This window comes from Argiope bruennichi, chromosome 8, assembly GCF_947563725.1.
Source record: "Argiope bruennichi chromosome 8, qqArgBrue1.1, whole genome shotgun sequence".
In the NCBI taxonomy this organism is placed as follows: domain Eukaryota; kingdom Metazoa; phylum Arthropoda; class Arachnida; order Araneae; family Araneidae; genus Argiope; species Argiope bruennichi.
Window position 1 is genome coordinate 55,725,556 of NC_079158.1, and position 21,329 is coordinate 55,746,884.

General features: G+C 26.0%; 1 protein-coding gene across 7 annotated transcripts in view; it reads right to left on the bottom strand.

Annotated features, from left to right (window-relative positions):
• Positions 1-21,329, bottom strand: part of LOC129980961 (dedicator of cytokinesis protein 9-like) — a 74,689-nt gene that overhangs the window by 12,542 nt on the left and 40,818 nt on the right. For 4 of the 7 annotated variants that reach the window (XM_056091497.1, XM_056091499.1, XM_056091503.1 and 1 more), the window contains 14 exons: positions 19,971-20,091; positions 17,938-17,958; positions 16,503-16,559; positions 14,951-15,129; positions 8,956-9,223; positions 6,553-6,715; positions 5,178-5,296; positions 5,003-5,069; positions 3,623-3,667; positions 3,347-3,465; positions 2,250-2,506; positions 1,312-1,368; positions 493-618; positions 277-397 (listed from right to left, as the gene is read on the bottom strand). In XM_056091497.1, the coding sequence (XP_055947472.1) occupies positions 277-397; positions 493-618; positions 1,312-1,368; positions 2,250-2,506; positions 3,347-3,465; positions 3,623-3,667; positions 5,003-5,069; positions 5,178-5,296; positions 6,553-6,715; positions 8,956-9,223; positions 14,951-15,129; positions 16,503-16,559; positions 17,938-17,958; positions 19,971-20,091 (1,720 nt within the window). The remainder of the gene's footprint in view (positions 1-276; positions 398-492; positions 619-1,311; positions 1,369-2,249; positions 2,507-3,346; positions 3,466-3,622; positions 3,668-5,002; positions 5,070-5,177; positions 5,297-6,552; positions 6,716-8,955; positions 9,224-14,950; positions 15,130-16,502; positions 16,560-17,937; positions 17,959-19,970; positions 20,092-21,329) is intronic. The other 3 variants (XM_056091498.1, XM_056091500.1, XM_056091502.1) reach the window with 3 other exon arrangements.

The following is a 21,329-nucleotide window of genomic DNA, read 5'->3' on the forward strand; positions in this document are numbered from 1 at the left end:
CATACCTAAAAAAAGAAACTAAGAATTTTACCTTTAAATTCATGGCTTTAATAGCTAGCATATTAAAAAAAAAATAATCCAAGGAATATTTCTACAAGGATAAATAAGGAAAAAACCAATTAAAAAATTTTCAGGAATAAAAATTTTGAATTGGCAAAATCAGCAAAAATTGACTTTTGCTGATTGATTTATCAAACAAATTTTATTTAAATAAACAAAGCTAGGAAACTATTCATTTAAAAATACAAACATTGTAATAAAATACTTTTAAAGTACCTGTGTTTTGCATGGCTTTATCACTGTTTGCATAATTATTAATCACAGAAAGGCTCTCCTGCAATCTTGCATTATTTAAACCAACAACATCTCCTAGAAGTCTTGATACAGATACAATAAGCTAAAAATTTAGAGCAAATAATAATGCATAATTTTAATTAATAAATAATAGAACAAACTATGTTTATTTTTCTAAAAAAAATCAATTGAATATACCTGTAGATGAACTCTTGTTAATTCTTTCCGTTTTGAAAACTCAAAATTACTTCTCATGAGAAGATAAAGCAATGCACAAGCTTCATTTCTAACAGTTTGTAATTTTGAATTGCAACAGCGCAATAGCTAGAGATAAAACACAATAAATCACCAAAAAGATAACATTCTTTACTGTAATAGAATTGCTTATCAGGTAATTTCAACTTCAAGAACATATTTAAAATTTATTAACACTTTAAAAAAATTATTGAATATAAAATTATGAAAATGAGTTTTAAAACAATGAATGACAGAGAAAAGAATTCACAATACTGAAATAAATATGTTTCTACATTTTGCATAAAGTTATTTTGCTTCATTTATCTTACTTTCAAAACTAACAAAATTTTTATGCAAAATACATGTAAATTTGAGAATGGATAAAGAAATAAGATAAACAAGAATGAAAAAAAAAAAGCATTACATTGAGATGATATATTAAAGGGATGAGTTTTTATTTTGATAAAAGTAGCAAAGAGGAACACATCGTCATTTAAAGTAGGTGAGTGTAGTGTCCAAAAACCAGCATGTGAGGATTTTAGTGAAATATGTAAAATATTCATAACAGTCTAAATTGTAATTATATCCAGAAAATCAGTAACAAGAAAAAAAAAAAAAAAAGGATACTTTTATTCACTAATTTTAGACAGACATAACAAAGGATCAATGAAAGCTCAAGTAAAAACTGTTACAATTATTAAGAACTATCTTTTTCACTTTTGCAAAATATTTTTACACTGAAAAAAGGGGGCCATATAAACAAACATTGATTTTACTCACCTCAAAACATAGTTTTCCACAAAGAATAGCATTTCCTTGAAATAAGGCTACAGTAAACTGCAAAGGATATAAAAAAAAATAAGAATGTTTCTATAAATAAAATACTTCCATATTATATCATTTAAATCATTCTAAAAAACACCAATAAAATTTTAACTTTAAACTTTTTAAAACTTACATATGGTATAACAGTGAAAGTAATGCATTTAAAAACATAATTAGAGATGAAAATTTAATCGCAGCAACATAATTAAATAAAAAAAAATGAAATAATAATACTGCAGCAGAAATAGTTTGCATGTAAAGTCACATATCCAATTATTATAAAATAGAATTTCATGGAATATCTAACAAAAGCTTGCAATAGATCATTATTATCATTTTTCTTCATTAGAATAATACTGATTTTCTAAAAATTATCTATATTTTTAATGTATCAATAAAAATATTGTTTGGAAAAATTGTTCTGGGGTATACAAGTTTAATTTAGTTATATTATATTTTAAAAATACAAAAAATTTATTTTGTGGTGAATTATGCAATATTGAACCATTTTTAGAAGATCTCTGAGAGGATATTCTCATTCAAATTTTACACAATATCAGCAGAAGATGTTTAAAAGCTGTAGAATGCATGTACTAGGCATATATTCCATGGAGCCAGCATTTGAAGCCTTAATTTCTTTCAAATACTTGCTTGAAGCTCATGTTTTGTCATAAGAATTCTCTTTACACACAAGATTAATATTAACACTTAGCAACTACAGGGCTTCATTTTTTTAATAAAAGCTTTCATAGAGAAATTGCCACAGTTTACCTATTTATAATTATATTTTGAACTAATATTATTACAATGCACTACAGCAAACATAGTTGCAAAATGACTCATTTAACAGCTACACTATAAATGAAAAGATGAATAATTTTTTAAAAAATTACCTTGTTAATGAAAGCACGTAAAGCAGCAAATAAATGTTTGAACATTTTCTCTGACTGGCCCACTTGCAGGAAGGATAGATAAATATCAAATATTTTCTTCATAAGTGGATTATCCCCATCTTTATATAAAAGTTGCTCTTTCAAGTGTAGACAATACAGTCCTAAGACATCAAGAGCAATCAAACCCACTTCAGTGGCCATATTGGCTTCAAGAAGTGCTCGATAAAATGTATCTGCATCAGAGGATGATAAAGATGCTGCATAAATTAAAAAAAATTTCATCAGATCTAAAAATAATTCCTAAGATGTCTTGAAATTTTAACATAATTTAATAAAAAGAATAAAATTGCAATATGATTCATTAATAAATCCTATTAAATAAAATTATATTTGACACATTCAGCAGTGGAAATTTAAAATACTTAGGTAATAATAATAGAATTTTTACAGTACTGTATAATATGTTTTCAATGACTATAAACAATACAGTAAGGAATTCATTTATTGCACACAAATAATACTAAAATCAATCTACATGAGAATAGGTTTACAAAATAAGATAACAGAGAAAGTTATTTTTAAATATTTAATAATTCTCCTATAAGTTTTAAGAACAATTTTTCTTAAGTTTAAATCTAAAAAAATATTTTTATAACAAAACTTTTCAACACAGTACAGCAATTTGGTAAGGGCAGCAAATATGACACAAAATAAATAGATAAAATTGCAGAAATTTTAGGAAGGAAACATACAAAGATATAAGAAATGTTGTTTTAAATTTTAAGACAAAATGAAATACATTTTTTTCAGCCCTATAAAATCTTAAAAGTAAACAGAACCACAGTATATTTTTCTACTGGGGGAAAAATAATATTTATTAAAAGAATACAATGTATTTAAACATGGATAATATCTGTTATGTATATAACTGGCAAACAACCGGCAGCAAAAAAATTCTTTTCAAGTTAATGTGTCATTAATTATATTAAAACTATGTTTGTAATAGTTGATTTTTTTTATTATGCTTATAATTATTTAAACGTTATTAAAATTATCATAGCAGATTAAAAACGTAAAATATGATAAAAAATACTTACAAACTGTATGAGTACCAGCTTCACTATAAGTACTGTTACAACGTTGTGCAAAAGAGGGAGGAGGTGTTCTAGCTGGTAACGTCATCGATTTTGGCTGATTCATTGCAGGATGTTGATTTCTAACAAAAATCAATAAATTCTTAATTTTAAGTTAAAGAGTAATTTGGCATAAAAATTATGCTTTACTTTTTAACACTCTCTACATACTTAAACTTAGTATCAATAACCAAATAATTATTATTAACTGAAATACAGAATACTTTTTTCGATACTCACTTGATGTTTTTCTTGCCCATATATTTGAATTGATGTAAACACAGCCTACAAATTAAAAGCAAATTATAAAATAAAATCATACAATAAGATATTAATTACAAATGCTCACAATTTGAGAATGATATTAACTGAAAAAGTATATTATGGTACTCAAACTTTTATTAATTCTTGAATGAAACTAAGTCTTTTTGATCCCTTTTTTCTGGTTTCACAATTTATAAAACTTGATACATTAGGTTCAGGTATCATCCATGCACCATGAATAAAATTTACTTCACCTTTGCATTAGAAGATGTGCAATTAATCTGATTCCAAATGTCATCAAGCATTATTTAAGAATTGTTTGTCTACATTCTGGATCTTTGATGGCATTTTGTTCAGATTACATAATTTGTTGATTACATATTTATAACAAAATACTGTACTGAACAATAAAGAAACAGATTAAAAAAAGAAATGCTTTAAATGCAGATAAATATGATGGAACAAAATTTAATAAATAATAATTAAAATCAAAACTTAATTTTTTAAATTTCCAAATGTACATACTTTGCAATTGGGAGAATAATAATAACAGTATGATAACAGTTAATGCTTGCCAGGAGAACAGCTAAATAATGATAATAAATGTAACTATATAACACTAATAATTTTAAGATAATTATAATTTTTGTTCATTATGGTTTTCCCTGTTCACAATCCAAAACAAAACATTATAAAAAGCAAAGGATGATTGCTAACAAATCTTAAGATTTAGTTTATTCAATAATAATTTTTCTCATATTATTTAGATGATAGCAATTAGTGTTTTTTGTATCTTTATTTATATGATAATATACTAGAGCTTTTATATACCTACTATACCATTACATTATAGTTTAGTACCTTACTCAGTATTATTTTCTTTAATATTTAAGTTATTTCAATTAAAAAAACAACAACCGAATTTTGAAATTGCAATGAAAGATAACAATATTGTATTTAGTTATTTCAGACATGTTGTCTTAATAATATTTTAAATATGTATTATATATTTGTTTTTGCTTCAAAAATTGTAAGTTTATTTTTACTGTGCTCTGTCTCAAATTTTATATAACTAAAAATTGTCATTCTATGGATTGTTACATCTCTCTCTCTCTTTTTGAATTGCAATATATAATGGGTACTTAAATACATATGTATATAAAAATATAATTTATTTAACAAATGAAAATACTTTTTTTAAAATAACCAATGCTTCAAAATAAATTCTTAATTTCAGAGTAGGAATCAAACCAATGAAAAGCCTGAATGTCATCACCATTCAGAGTTAAGTTTTGTCACAAATAAATTATTCACAAAAATAAATAAATAAATAAAGACAAATAAAATTGTACTTACTCTAGTATTTGAAAAAAATCTAGAATATCATATTCACTACAGTGTTGCCACCATCCAATAAGAAGCTCTGAAAGAAAAAAAAAATTTCTTTATAAAAATATATTGTGCATGCATATATAAAAGTATAAAGTAAATATATGTATGTATACAGATATTTATTTTCATTGAGATTTACCTTCATTTACATGTTTGATTATATACAGGAAGCACACCAATAAATCCTTTATTTCAACTGAGTCCATTTTATCAAAATGCAGTACACTGGAAGAACTTGAAAATGGAAGTGAATGGGATCTGCAAGGGGGGGAAATTTTTATAAAGCACATGTATTAAAGTACATGTATATGAAATAATGAATTCATAAAAAAGCGAATCCTTGAAACTTTCAAACTTGTCCAAGGACATTTGCATATATTTTATAAATATTAAGAAATGTTTAAACATGAAATTTGATACTGAAAACAATAGCAAAGAAAAATTAAATAAATCTCAAGGTTGCTTTTTCTACTTTCTATCTTCCTAATTGCTTCACTATACTGTATTCACAATGATTTGGAAAAGACATCTTAACAAAACTATAAACCGATTCATTTCATTGAATGCATGAAGAATAAAAAACGATAAAGAATTCAAAGACCACTTTGTCGAGTCAAGCTATTATATATTATAGATGTCTACATAATGATTTAAAGACAGAAGATGTGTTCTTTCATGATCTTTATTCCTTATTATTTTAAATAATTATTGCATTTTTCAGAGATATTTTATCTTTTTTTTTTTGTCTAAGACATGGTAAATACATGATGCAGTATACCAAATAAATGCAGAAAGGAAGAAAAAACTAGCCATAAGAAAATATTCTGCATTTATATAGCTTTAGAAAGGAATTCATCAACTAAGCATTTTGATTCCATGGGAAAAATAGTACCCCATGCAACTCAAATGTTAAGTTACAGAGAAAGTGAAGATCAAGAGATTACGAAATTATTTTTAGAGTGTAGAAAAATTAAAAATGATTACATATAAAAATTCCAGACTTTTCTTTGAAGTTGTAATACCATACTTATTTATATATTATACTTTTTTTCTCGTTAATGTGTGTTTATGATAGTGGGAACTTTTGAAAAAATTTTCAAAGACAACAGTTCAAATTTTGAAAGATAATCATTAGTAATCATTTGGAAAGTTAAAAAATATCATTATTTATTTAAGTATACTTTAATATGTATACTTCATAAAGAAATCATAAACATACTTTAAAAATGTTTTATAATTTTCCAGGCTTTGTAAAACATAAAGGATAGATTAAAAATAAAATGTTTTAGCTAAAAAAAAAAGAAAAAAAAAGGCAAGTTTCTGAGAAAGATTAATCAACCATAAACTAATGAAGAATATTTAAAATGAAGACCTAAATTTTGAAGTTCCCAAATGTACATTTTATGGGGGGGGGGGAGTCAGAATAATGTCGTGTACCGACTCAAATTCAAATGTAATTTACAACAATATAAATTAGTACAAATTGTATTCTCGAAGGAAAAAAAGTAACACACCTTGCATGACATTTATAATCATCTAAGCTTTCAGTTCCATCTTTTTCACGAATATGAATCTCACTTTCTTTACTCCTTTCTGAGAGTGTTGAAGGATTAGAGGCATTACTATCAATTGAAGTACAAGAACCATTTGCAAAAGTTACAGTTGGCTGGGTTTGGGCTAAAAATAAATTGATAATGAAATGCAAAAACATTTTAGAAAAAAATGTGATAATTAAGATATAAATTTAATGGAATATTAAAAAAAAATTAATAAAAAATAAAGGGGAAAAAAACAGAGATGGTGTATAACATCTACTTAACAAATGCAACATTTCTACCTGTCATTTTAGGAAAGTATTAAAAATTAGATTTATAATATTATGAAATAATTTATGATTAGTTATTCATTTTGTTAAATTAATTAAAGTTTACATTGCTACCCTATAATTTAAAGTAATTTCAATAGAACATTACCAAGAATAATAGATATCTGCAAATAAACAAAGTGCCCACTCTTATTGTGGCCCAATAGCTGATTGCTAGATTGTTAATAATATGCATAGATTTCTAGTAGGAAAAATGATTTAAACAATGCGATGAATTTTATTCTATATAGTCACTAGTTTTTTTATTACTAAAAAAAATCACAAAAACTAAATTATAAACAGTGTTTTTTGCAATCAGTTGGTTTGGCAACATTTTCAATTAGATATTTTATGTAATTCTTTTAATTTTTTGTATGTATTATATGGTCTCTTAATACTTTTTCAGCAAAATATTTTTAAACCTCAAACTAATGATAGTTATATAACTGATATTATTGCAGAAGCCTGAAACCAATTTGTTCATTGTTTACCCCTCTAATTTTCTGTTGGCTCCCACAAAATTTAAACTTTATATTAAAGTGGAAGTGATTAAGCTTCAATACAAAAACCAGTATATTTTCTTAAAAATATGGATGGGGAGGGGGACAGAATCTTAGGTATTTAAGTCTTATGTGCACTACAGAATAATTTTCATAATTTATGCAATATCTCAACGAATTATTCAATAAAATTCTAATTCATCATAAAATTCAGTTTTTAGTTTCATCTTTAAAGGGATTTAAATGACATAGATAATAATATTTTTATCTCATTTTGCCCAATAAATATATTTGAAAAAAATTATGAAATTAAACTATGAATTTAACATCATTCCTAAAGAATCATTCTTGATGCCTCAACTCTTAAATAATAATAGATGTTTCTTATTTTTGTGATCAAATGAATTATTAAATTTTGAATATTCCAATTTTAGAATGATTGACGTTCTCATAGACTAAGGTCAATCAGCATAGGGAAATCTTCAGGAACTAATTGGTGTATCTTTTTGGTGACAGTCAATAGAGTGGTCTAAAATCGTGTATTTTTATAATATAGTAATATTCAAATTTTCATAATTAAGTGGAGTCATAGCAGAGTGGACTTTACTTTTTATTTAAAACTAATTGTTGTAACAAACCAGCTATTTTACTGGCTTCAGGACAACAATGTAATCTATTGTTGAAAATTAGACAAAATAATAATAATAAATAAAAATTTAAAAAAAACTGTCGAAATTAAGCAAAAATTCCTACGATTATTAAATTGGTATCATTAAAAAGACACTTTTTAATGTTTTAAAATAATGCAAAATTCATTTTTGTACATTAATATTTAATTAATTAAAATTTAAAAAAAAACATTGTTATGAGATACACATTTCCAACCTTTAAGGTAATATATGAGTGAAATTTAATAGCTGTAGTAAATGGTTTGGCATCAAAGCTAGAGTATTAACATGCACATGCATATGCATATATCTTTAAATAATACTATCTTTTATGACTAAAACTGACAAAGTGATAAAGCTTGGAATTTTATTATTTTTGGCAAATCATCACATACTATCTATTCATGGGTGGATCTTTCTTGGGTTGGTCATTGAAATGTCTAATATCTAAAATAGGGATATGCAAAATTTCTAACACTGTCAATTACAGAAAAAAATGTTGTTATATCAAGGATATTTTCTAAATACAAACAGGAAATTCTAGAAAAATCTATACTTCATAATCTTTTCTGTAATATATTTCCTGGCCCAAATAACATAAAATATAATTCTATATGTTCTTTAAAGCATTTCTGTACCTAAAAGTATTTATCAATTTCCAATGGTTTAGAAATTAGCAATTGATTCCATGATTAAAATGGCCATTCTGTATATAAAAATGCAATGCTCATATTAAAGCAAGTAAATGTAAATTATATTGCAAGTCTCTCTGCATAATTTATACAATAATATACAATAGTTTTTACAATAATATATATTGTATAAAAAAATAAAATTAGCATAAATAAAAGTCGAATGTGAAACAATTTTATTTTTCAAAATTACCTTGTCCAGCTATCATGCCAAGGAAGCTGGAATCTCTATTTCTCGCAGAAGCAGGTAAAGATCCTGTAGGTTCTACAGTACTCCTCCGAGACAAAACAGGGGTAACTGGATTAGAAAAATGTTCAGCAATTTTAGATGTACTTAATTTTTCAGCCTTTTTAACAGCAGGAGGAGTTGCTGGAGGTGTTTTTAAGTGCAATGAACTATAATTCTCAATCAAAATGGAAATGAATGGTAAATACAGAGATGCAATTCTAGCTTGATAGGCCTACAAGAGAAAAACAATGTTTTAAAACAGTGTAGCAAAATATTGTTTCTCTGCTATATTTTATTTCATTTTGACGCTAGATGCAAATTATTTAAGAATGCATTTTGGAAACATGAATAGTTATCAGATGATGAGTACATATTAGAGATGGCATACTTTTCCAAATTTTACACCAAGCAAATGTAATTAGTAATGATCCACACATTTAATATAACTTTAGTTATATTAGTTAGTTAAATTCTATTGATCTTTCTATCTTGAAACCATAGGTAATCATGACTTCACCGAATATTAAAATAAAAGCAGTTATAAAAAAATTAAATAACAAAAATACTTAATATGATATACGTCTAAAGAAATAATTAAATATAAATGCAAGAATCTTTTTAAGAACTTTCTGCATAAACAAATCATTATTTTGTGAAATATTAATTTACAATGAATTTTGAATAACACAAAATTAGACCAGTCAATTAAATCTCGTTCATTATAAATTTGTATAATTTATAGAATTTTTTAAATTAACATAATTTTACTTTGAAATATTTTTTAAAAAATCATATCCCCCCCCCCAAAAAAAAAAGACTAATTACAAAATTATTAATAAGTAAATATTTTCAAAAAAATGCAAAAGATTTAATTAATACATCATTTTAAAGATTATTAATGACATTTTATACTTTTGCATGAATTTATCTTCTCTGATTTTCAAATTCTTTCATAAATATCAGAGTCACTTATTTTAAAATTAAAGATTATTCCTGAAGCATAAGATGTTCAAAATGTTTACACCAGTTTTATTTCTTCAAATATTTATCTTAGCCAGGTAAACAAAATAATTAAATTGTGCTAAAAGATTATAAATCCAACTTAACCAATCAAAAAATTTTATACTTTATGAAACACAAAGTTTATATTTTAATCATTTTTTTGAGCGCAAAATGATTAGTCATCAATGTTTTCTATATACTTATTAGATGAAGCATAAAATTTCAAAGTTGAGTTAAAACTAAAATCTCAGAAATATATGTAAGTGTAAGTGTTGAGGTCAAAGGTCTTAAAAATTTTGAGTGAAATATAAAAACTTGATGCAGGCATACATACAAATATTATTTATCTTTATTTACCTTTTGAAGAATAGCTTCAAACTTTAAAAAAAAAAAATACTAATTAAATTAAATGCATAATTATATATCAAAAAGCAAACTGACATAATTCAAAAACACATACATATATACTAGTACACAATCATCATGATATAATGATAAAATAAAATGTTTATAATGGCTTTGAAGTTTACATATAAGCAGTGCTATAATATATATATTTTTTTAAAATTTTGTTTCCCTTTGTAATGGTTGATTAACCTTTCAAATATGAGATAAGAATTTCCTTCTTCAAGTGGCATTGAGAGATGAACCACTTTAACAAATTCATATCACTAGAACTTTATTTCATAACAATAGAACTCTTTTCTTTTCATTTTGATGCTATGATGAAATTTTATACATTAATTGATTAGTGTATGAAGAATGGCATAAAAACTTAAATTGTCTAGTCCATAAAATATAGTTCTCAGCAATTTTTAATTAATTTTATCAAATTCAGCAACTTTTCGTACACTTTGATTTGATTTGTTTTGTATCTGTAATGATGTTTTAATATGTTCGGCACTTAATTACTGAAATTTTGATTCCATACAATTAATATCCCTTGAAAAATGTTCAATATTTCACTTTATTTGTGATAATGAACTATCTGTCTTTGGCAACAAAATCTTTTCTTATCACTTATCGGTATAAATCAGGTTTGTTACTCAATCTGAAAATCCCAGCATGTATTACACAAAACAGAGGAAATGCATTAACAGCATTTATGTGCTAGTTATAATAGAATAACAATATCCCCTAGATTTTATCAGCTGTCAAAGCAAGAGGAAGAAAGCAAAAATTCAACATTACCTGAAATAATAACACATTAAAAGTGATGTTTTAATATACGTGCAGGGAAAAAAACCCTCTTTTTATTTATTGTCTAGATTTTGGCAAGAAAAATTCGCATATTAAGAGAGGGGGAAAAAAAATACTGATCACTAAATTTATGCTCTCTGAGTTAAAGTCGTGGGAAAATTACTTGTTTTCTTTCTGGAGTTCTCTGTTTTCTTTCTTTTTTTCATGGATTTTATTTTCTTTTTTGATCTTTCTTCTGCTTTTCTAATGTTTCATAGTACTTCACATGAACTAATTTTGAATATTGAAACAAATCATTTGGGATTTTTAACAAGTATCTCCTTGTCCCCACTAAATTAATTTTTTACAACTGGATTGTTAAGTGACAATGTAAAATTATTTCTACAATTTCTGAAAAATCATAACATTATTTGGACCTCAAAATATTAGAATAGAAATAGTCTAAATACATTTCTTTCTTAAATTAATCAAGCAGTTTTTTTTATATCCATTTTTAAATTTTATCAGAAAAGTTTTAAATTTAATCTTTGCAGATTCTGAACATGCAGTGGAAATTGAATTAAAGAAGTTAAAGGAAATCAAATATTCCCTTTTCCAATAATATTACATCCTCCAATAAATTTGAATAAGATGCAGCTTTCAAAACAATAAAAATTTTTGACATGCTTTCAAATATTTTTTTGTGGTGTTCTTCATAAATATAAAACACTCTGCTAAAAAAAGTCTTTTTTTAAGTTTCAATAGATCCATTAGCTAATGTCAAGACTTAGCTAGTAAGAAAGTATAAACTTTATAAAATATTCAAGAAAAATTCAATATTTTTTAAAATCTTAATTAAACATAATTAATAATTTTATACAGGAATTGTTTTGAATATTTTCCCTCAGTCTTGGAAACAGAACTGATCTATGCAAATGAAAAAAAGACTAAATAGAAAAGAAATGATATTTTGTGGTTTAACAATTCCAAATAGTGTTGTTTTGTTTTTAGAGTTATGAGCAACATCTTTTATTTTTGTAATATTTAAAGAGATTAGCAATTTTTAGATGAAGGGGAATGAGAAATTTAAAATTACTTGCATTTTCCTTGGGTATTTTTTCTATGCACTTTTTTTCCCCTGGTGTCATGGCAACCAGCTTTAATGAACAACATCTGATTATTGATACTAAGTAAAAGTACAGGGTGTTTATAAAGTCCCGGACCCATTTTGATGTTTAGTAACTCATAAAATAATGAAGATATAAACAAACTTATGGCATTTATTGATGGAATAACTCATATTTTCCTTTTCAGGTTTGAATATTTTTACTTTTGTAAATATCGTCTGCGCGTGTGGTTAATTTCAGATAATTTCATTTTCCAGTCTAAATATCTGTACTTTTCTAAATATCGTCTGCTTATTAATTGCATTTTTCTCTCTTTTGTTTTTGGCAACTATTGCAATGTTATGTTTACTTTTGATGTGTTTGTTCTATGTAGTACTTTTGTATGTGATGTTTTATTCAAGCGGATATTAAGGAGAATGCATACACCACAAGAGAAAGCACAGATTTTATGGTGCTTCATAGAATCAAAATCGATAGTGCAAGCACAGAGAAATTTCAGAAGAATTTACCAAAAAGATCCTCCATCCAAAAACAGCATCTTGTGGTGGAAAAAGAATTTTCTAGAAATTGGAAGTATCGCAGATAAGAAACGTTCCGGATGTCCTTGCACAAGTGATTTTGATGTTGAGCGTGTCAGAGACATTTTTACACAATCCTAGAATATCTGTGAGATCAGCGGCAACAGAATTGGATATGCAAACGGTGTACAAGGTTATTAAGAAAAAATTAAGACTGCATGCATACAAAGTTCAAATTGTTCAAGTTTTGGAACCGAATGAAAGGCCTAGGAGGATGGCCTTTGCAACAGATATGCTAAGGGGGATAGAAGATGATGCTGATTTTCTGAAGCGCATAATGTTCTCCGATGAAGCATCCTATCATGTTTCTGGCATTGTTAATCGCCATGGCATTGTTAATCGCCATAATGTGCGCATATGGGGATCTGAAAACCCCCATGAATACCGTGAGGTACAAAGGGATTACCCAAAGGTTAATGTGTGGTGCGGACTAATGCACGACCGAGTCATTGGGCCTTTCTTTTTTACAGAAAAGACGGTCTCATCAGTCGTATACTTAGACATGTTGGAAAACTTCGTATTTCCACAACTAGAAGAGCTTCAACCACATGTCTTTTTGCAACAAGATGGTGCGCCACCTCATTGGGGTACCATCGTTTGTACTTCTTTGAATGACCATTTTCCAGGAAGATGGATTGGGCAAGGAGGTCCAATTCCTTGGCCACCCAGATCACCTGACATAACGCCGTTGGACTTTTTCCTTTGGGGGTTTGTAAAAGACAACGCTTTCAGGAGGAGAGTGTCGAACATTGATGACCTAAAAGCCAGAATTACAACCGCAATAGGCTCTGTGGATGACGACATGCTTGCTGCTACTTGGCGTGAAATTGACTATCGACTTGATATTCTCCGTGCAACAAAGGGGGCACACATGGAAGTTCATTGACCAAGGTCATGAAACTTTTTGAGTCTATTTAACTATTTATGTTATTAATCTATCTTTATTATTTTATGAGTTATTAAACATCAAAATGGGTCCGGGACTAAATAAACACCCTGTAATATTTAAAATTATATTTGCATAATAGCATATAGTATTTTGAATAGTAAATTACACATGCAAAATCAGTCCAGTTTTTAAAACTGGTAGCAGTGTTAAGGATATTTTTTGTAATATCTCTCAAAAATAGAGAGATATTAATAGACATAAATAATGTGTGGGATGGAGGAATGTGGGGGGGGGATATCAAAATATTTTAAATATACTGATGAATAAAATTAAAGAAATTAATCCAGTTGTTGCTACTGGAGACTGCCAAAGTTTTAGTATTCGATTTTCTCAAAAATGAGTCATGGTAGGAAAACCACATTTATCTTGGGATCAGAAGCTTCTGTATGCAATAAAAATTGGGTAAATAGATACAGGGATTAGGACAGGAAAAAAGTTATATAATTTCATCATAAAGGATGTATAGTTAAACAGTGCTATTGAGATAACTGTAAAAAAATAGGAATGGGTGGGCAGAGGCAACCTCTGAAGATATACCTAGAAGTAAAAAGCTTTTATATGAAATAAAAATTAGTGAAATCGGATCAGCATTTAGGGAATTGGTATCTGATTCTCTTAATAATTTTGACTATACAGACAAAATTATGAATTGCATATTTTTCTTTAAAGAAAATAATTAAAATAAAAAAATTCTACTTGATAGTAGACTAAGCAAAATTTTTAAAAAGGGTATTTATTAAGCTTTTTTATAATTCAACAAATATGTCAATAAATATTTAAAGATTTGAAGCCTAATGTCAAGGATATCCTAAATATAAAATATTCATAATAAATTTAACAAATTTTTATTTTAATAATACATAATTAATAATTTTATACTAGAATTGCTTTAAATGTACAGAATAAAAAAAATGTCATAATGAAAATTTATCTTGAATAATTCTACACATTGAATGGTATTATATTGATTAAATTTAAATGTATCAAATACTTTTGACATTGAAAAAAAATTAGTCATTTTTATTTCAAATAAATGAAAGGCTACAGCGACATCTTGTAAATCACTTAAAATGAAACAGTCATCTAAAATGAAGAAAAATGTTGCATAAAAAACAGAAAGTTACCTTTCCTTGATAGCGATCATCAAATGCATGTTTTGCAAGTAAATTTTTAAAAACTGATATTGCTGTTTGTCTTATATCATGAACTTCACACAATGAAGCCCTAATCTCTTGAAGTAAAGTTCCGAGAAGAAAATGATGACGACAAAACTCATCTGACAAGCGGTATTCATGTTCAAAATCTGAAAAAATTTCTTGGAAAATTACTCATCCAACAAATGAATCCAAAAATGTACAGCAAAAACAAAGAAAAAAAGAAAGAAAGAAAGATTAAACATGTATTTATATGCATTACAAATGCATTTTAAGTTTATTATGGAAAAAATGAAATAAAAATATTCACAATGAATAAAATTAATCAGATTAATATGTTAAATATTTCAGAGCTTCAGCATTAAGCCATGCCATTATATTGTTAATTAATCTGGGACATTATTGCAAAGACAAGCACATACATTTCATTAACTGCTTGTTAGTAATAGCATTAAAAGTAACATTAATTCCACATTGGAGGTAAATAAGAAATGCAACTCAACTGTTTTTAACATTAAGAACAGTGTTTGATTTAAAAACAACTTTTGATCTAAACAAATAGCATTGGAAAATTGAATTAAAAAAATGTCAAGTGAAATGTTTTATTTCACATTTCTTAAAAAAGTCAAATCATTAAGTATTGATGATATACATATAAAAAAAAATAGAGACATTTAATTATGCATGTGATAAATATTTTAAAAGAATTAATATTTTTAGCAAATGGTTCAACATGCAAAAGTAATGAGGTTTTAACACAAATAAAAAAGGTACATGCAACACAGAGGAAAAAAAACAACTAGTAACAAATAAACTATAAGACAATACAAATATCTTTTAAAAACTGTATAATTAAAAAAAAAATTGAACAGTAATGATGGATTTCATTAATTTTGAGGTAAGGTATATAACATCCATTAAAAAATTATTTTTCTTATTTGATGAGCAATTTACATAATTAAAAAAAAATTCAAATTGCATAATTTATTTTTATGTAGATTCGACTATTATAAATATCATAGTTTAAAATAAAATTTCATGTATATTTAACCATTAACATATTTACAATGTTAACATACGGCATTAATTTAAACTTATTTAGCATTAGTTACTACACAAATTTAAAAAAATCAACTTCTTTTTAATCTATGGACACAGTTTAAGAATAAGAATAAAAATAATAATGCTTCAATTAGGTTTTCACAAACATTTTAAACTTCTCTCGCTGATTAATTCATTTTTGGGGAGGAAAAAATTCAGAAAGAAAATTGAAATTATTTCTCATGAAATTTTAAAAATTTTCCCTTTTTCTGTATTTTTATGAAGACATATATTTGAAATGTTCTTTCGAATCTATCTTATATCTTTAAAAATAAATTTTTGCACAAAAAAGGTGAGATTTTTTTATAAGAATGATCTTTGAAAACTGGTTCACTTACATATTCATCGTTTAGCTTTTTTATAAAAATTTATAATACTTACCATACATTTTTTTAAAAAGAATAATTATGCCAGCACTTACTTTTTGATAAAGACCAGTGGCGGCTCATCCACAGGTGCTGCAGAGTTGCAGCACCTCCTGCAATTATTTCAAAAATTTATTTTTTCTTTTTTCACAACATTTGCTGACTTTTCCTTACTAAGATTTTGGCGAGATTTATTGTTTAAGATAAAAATCATTAGTTAATCACATTATATAGCCATAATTTGGTTTGTACATATCTTGTGTTCAAGATCAGCTTATCCCAAATCACAAAAAAACAACTAAAAATTGTGTTATATTCCAATTCTCCCTTTTTTTCTCTTATTCTCCCTTCTTCATAACTCAGTAAATTGTCTTCATACTAATAATAAGCCCTACTTATTACTTAAAATTATCTATATTTCTCATTAAAATAATTTTATAGGTTTAAGACAATTGTTTATTTTATTTGGGAAAATAACCATAATTTGGATCATATTTTTAGATTTATGCTCCCATATTGATGTTAAAAAGTGCACATAAATTTAATTCTGTTCATTTAATGATATTAAAGTACAGTAATTTTATATTTGACACAAAATAATCTTTTCAGCTATGCAAAAAATCAAAGTTGCTTAAAAAAACATCTTTTTCAGCATGATTTGTTGTTGATGAGCCGCCACTGATAAGGAAACATCAAAGAAATCATTTAAAAGAATAAAAGACTGTATATAATTATATCAGAGTCATGGAATTAAAATGGAGCAAATAAAAATCTTCAATCCAACACATTTTCTTTTCTCTTGACTGCATTTCAAAACATGTAGCAGTATCACTCACACACAGTATGACAGTTTTATTTAGGTTTCTCACGATATCTATTGAATTGATTACTTTATAATTAAAGACAAAATGTCAAAAATCTTTTCACACCAAGAGTATGTGTTTAAATGCAGTGGAAGTAATTAATTCATAGCTCATCAAAGAATCAAGAAAAATTTTAAATATTATCGCAAAACAAAATTTTTTTATAAAGGCAAAAAAAAAAAAAAAAAAAATCAGTGCTTGGTTAAAATTGGGATGTTTATGGTCAATTCAAGGTGCTTAAAAATTTTTCATCACACACAAACAACTATAATAGGGAAAAAAATATGTGAAAACATCTTGGAATTTTATATTTTATTATAAATACCATACTGTTAAAATTTAAACCCTTAATAAATTAGAAATTTCTACAATTTTGGTGCTACAAATAAGAAGCACTGTTTTAAAAATACTTAAATATAAGAAAAATATTGCAGCTAATATAGCCTTTATAAAATTATAAATATTATGTAGCATGCTCTATTTTTGAAGTTATATATAATGGACTACATTCAAAATGCATATTCAGCTAAACTAACAACTATGCTGAACAGCCAGCAAACCAAAGCAAGCTAATTATTGATTCCTGTCATGCATAAGCAATAAGCTGAAACAGCTGGTAATAACTCACCAGTGGATTCATCACAGGTTTCTGAAGCAGACATAAAAAGTTAATTAGGTTTTTTTTGTAACTGATTTTTTAAGAGCAACATTCATGTTAAATATCATTTTAAATCTACATCAAATTTGACAAATCTAAAAGAAACATAGCAATGAAAGGAAAAATAGATTGCTCTCAACAAGGAAACTAAAGAAACAGAAGAACTATTAGAAATTAAAGAAGAGAAATCTATAAGAACAATGTTTATCAATAAACATGCAATAAATAATGTTTTATCATTAAAATAATCACATAAAATTTTCAGTTATGCAGAAATTAAAAATTTTGAAAAAATCATCATAGCCTTTGAAGATGATACATTTAAAATTTCTGCCCAGGAAGGCAAACGGAATACAAAACTAAAATAACTTTATAAATACATAATCAAAATATATTTTAAACCTAATTAGCCATTTACAAAGAAATAATAATAATAATAACTTGCAAAATAAATGAATAGCCACTAAATTCATAGCATAAATGCAACAATATAGAACAATGATAAAAACTAAATATGAGAAAATGTGAATTTAGTCTTTGTATAATTATTCCCTTTCTTATATTTTTAGAATGATTTTTATAATTTCATTTGAAAATTTAGAAGCATATAATTTAATAGCACAATTTTATACAGGAGGAATAAGTCTAATTCTTTTCTAATGAATAACACTGTTTATTCTAATAAACAGAAAGACATAAAGAATGGACCAACATTTTTTTAAATACAAACTAAAAGGAATTTACTAAATACCTTCTTAATCAATGAATTAAGTGCTTTAAATGAATGTAGTAATATTTAAAAATTTGATAAAATATGAAACATTTTCCTCCTTTACTTATGCTTTAAACATAAATAACTATTAATTCCCAAAAGTTCAATTCTCACAACATGAAAATTGAAATAAGAATTGTACTTGGTTTAACATAATTTAAAATAGTCCATGGTAAGTAAACACAAACATTACATATGAAGGAAAATGACATTTTCTAATGGATGAATTTTCCAGACATTATTTGTAAGACAGACTTTGAAATGAAATTTTTCTTTCAGAAAATATTACAAGCCAGATGGGGGAAAAAAAAAAAAAAAAAAAAAACTCTTTATTTTTATTATCACAGTAAAAATGTTTGATTTCCATAGTAAAATATTTTTTAAAAAAGAAGAAAAAAAGAATGCAATAGCCTTAGAAATTTCAATTCAGAACAGATTAATATTAAATAAAAATTTTTTAAAAAACTTCCAAAAGCACTTTAACAATTTACACTTTAATTTTTAAAAAAATGTTATGGCTAAATAAAATCGCCGGCTTATTTTATAGACAGAAATTAGAAATTCCGCTTCTCTGTACTAATTAATGAAAGCATTTATATGCAAAACTTAATGTTTCCTATGCAATTAGCATTATTCATGGAGGAATACTTAAGTTATATCTCACTATATGATTATATCAGAGCTGCAAATAAAAAATGAGTTTTATGAATAATATTTAGGATTGATGCTACACATTACATATTTAATATGCATAGAATGGAAGAAATTAAATTGTCTAAAGAATAGTAAAAAGAGATAGTAGAGCCTATTAAACAAAGATGATACAATAATTAATACAAGTTTAATTATTGTATCATGACGCAATATTTATAAAGATAATAAGTTCAATAAATGTAAGCAAAGGTCATTTATAGAGATTTAAGACATTTTCTGCAAACAAATGGATTCACCTTTTAAATTAAATACATAATTTTTTTTACAAATACTACCCTAATTATAAAAAATAATCTAAATACTACATATTTAAAAAAATTCAGAGAGAAATAGATATTTTATAAGTTTTATTCAGGCATATAGTATAATATTTTATATTATCATATTTATTACTTCAAATACTATAACATTCAGCAATAATTTCAACAACTTAATTCTTCTACAAGAAAACTATTTAAAGTAAATGTAGGAATTGCTTTTCATGAATTCAAACTATGAATATATCAAATTTTTTTACCTTTCATATTTTTTGTTTGACCATGTATTCCAATGCTACGCATGATTGGAAGATTGAGGGCAATGAAATGCTCATGAAAGCATATTATTTCCAAGAATTCAAACTTATATTCATGTAAGGTCTATATAAAGAAAAAATATTTTATTCATAAAATATTATTTTATATAGAAACTTAGTATTTTTAAACTAATAATTAAATTATATAGCAAGCAACAGTATAAAAGTAGCTGAAAAATCTAATTCAACCATTCAACCATAAAAATTATAAAAGAATTCAAAAACAAAAATCAAAGGAGAAAATTAATTCAAAGCCGAATATTTTACTAATTTACAAACAAAATTACACTTTCTAAGTAGCTCCAAATTTCCTTTTTCTTTTTGAAATTAGAAGATTTTTTAATTTAATTGACACAATCAGCAATGACACTTAATCCAAATATCAATACAATAATAATGTACTGTATACAATTATGCTATATTAGTTTACATTCAAATTCTAGAAAGCTTTGAAGATTAATAGTTAATTTCAGGATACCTGAATGCTCAATATTAGATTGCACCTTTTCTTATCTCTGTTCATCAACCCCAAAGAATTGTGAAGTGATTTTTTTGGATTCAACATTAAGTTTTAATCAATTATTAAATCATGAGTTTCTAAAATTAATTTTTCCTGGTAGCAGATATATATATATTTAAATGTAAAAAAATAAATAAATAAAATTTTAAGAAGTTTAAAATTAAAATGGAATTTACTTCTTTTTCCTTGTTTTGATAAGATGCATTTCATCAAAATTGGTCAACATAATTTTAATAAAATCGAAATATAATTAAAGATAACAAATATACGAGGGTTGGAACTTTAATAATGACAACTATTTATTTACATGGAATACAAAAGTGATTCATGTCACCTTGTTTTGCAGATTTTCAATATATTCGCCAACATTGTATACAATCCGTTTCCAATGATGTGGAAGTTGCAGAACACCTGTAGCAGTGCCCGTTCTGTTGATAGTTCGAATGGACTGGTCTACTGCTGCAAGAATATCTGGAACAGTTTTGAAGCAAATGCCACGAAGTGGTTTCTTCATCTTAGGAATTACGTTAAAGTCACAAGGGCTTAGATCTGGGGAGTATGGTGGATGGTAAAGTACTTTCCAGCCCCATCGATCGAGCAAATCAGCCACTGTTTGCGCTGCATGTAGCCAAGTATTGTCATGCAAAATGATAGGGACGTTCTGCAGAAAGTCTTGTCATTTTTTTCTCAAAGCTGGTCTGAGATGGTGCTCCAAAAATGAGCAGTAATACTGCACATTGACAGTCTGCTGTGGGGGAACGGTATGCGTTAGGATGACACCA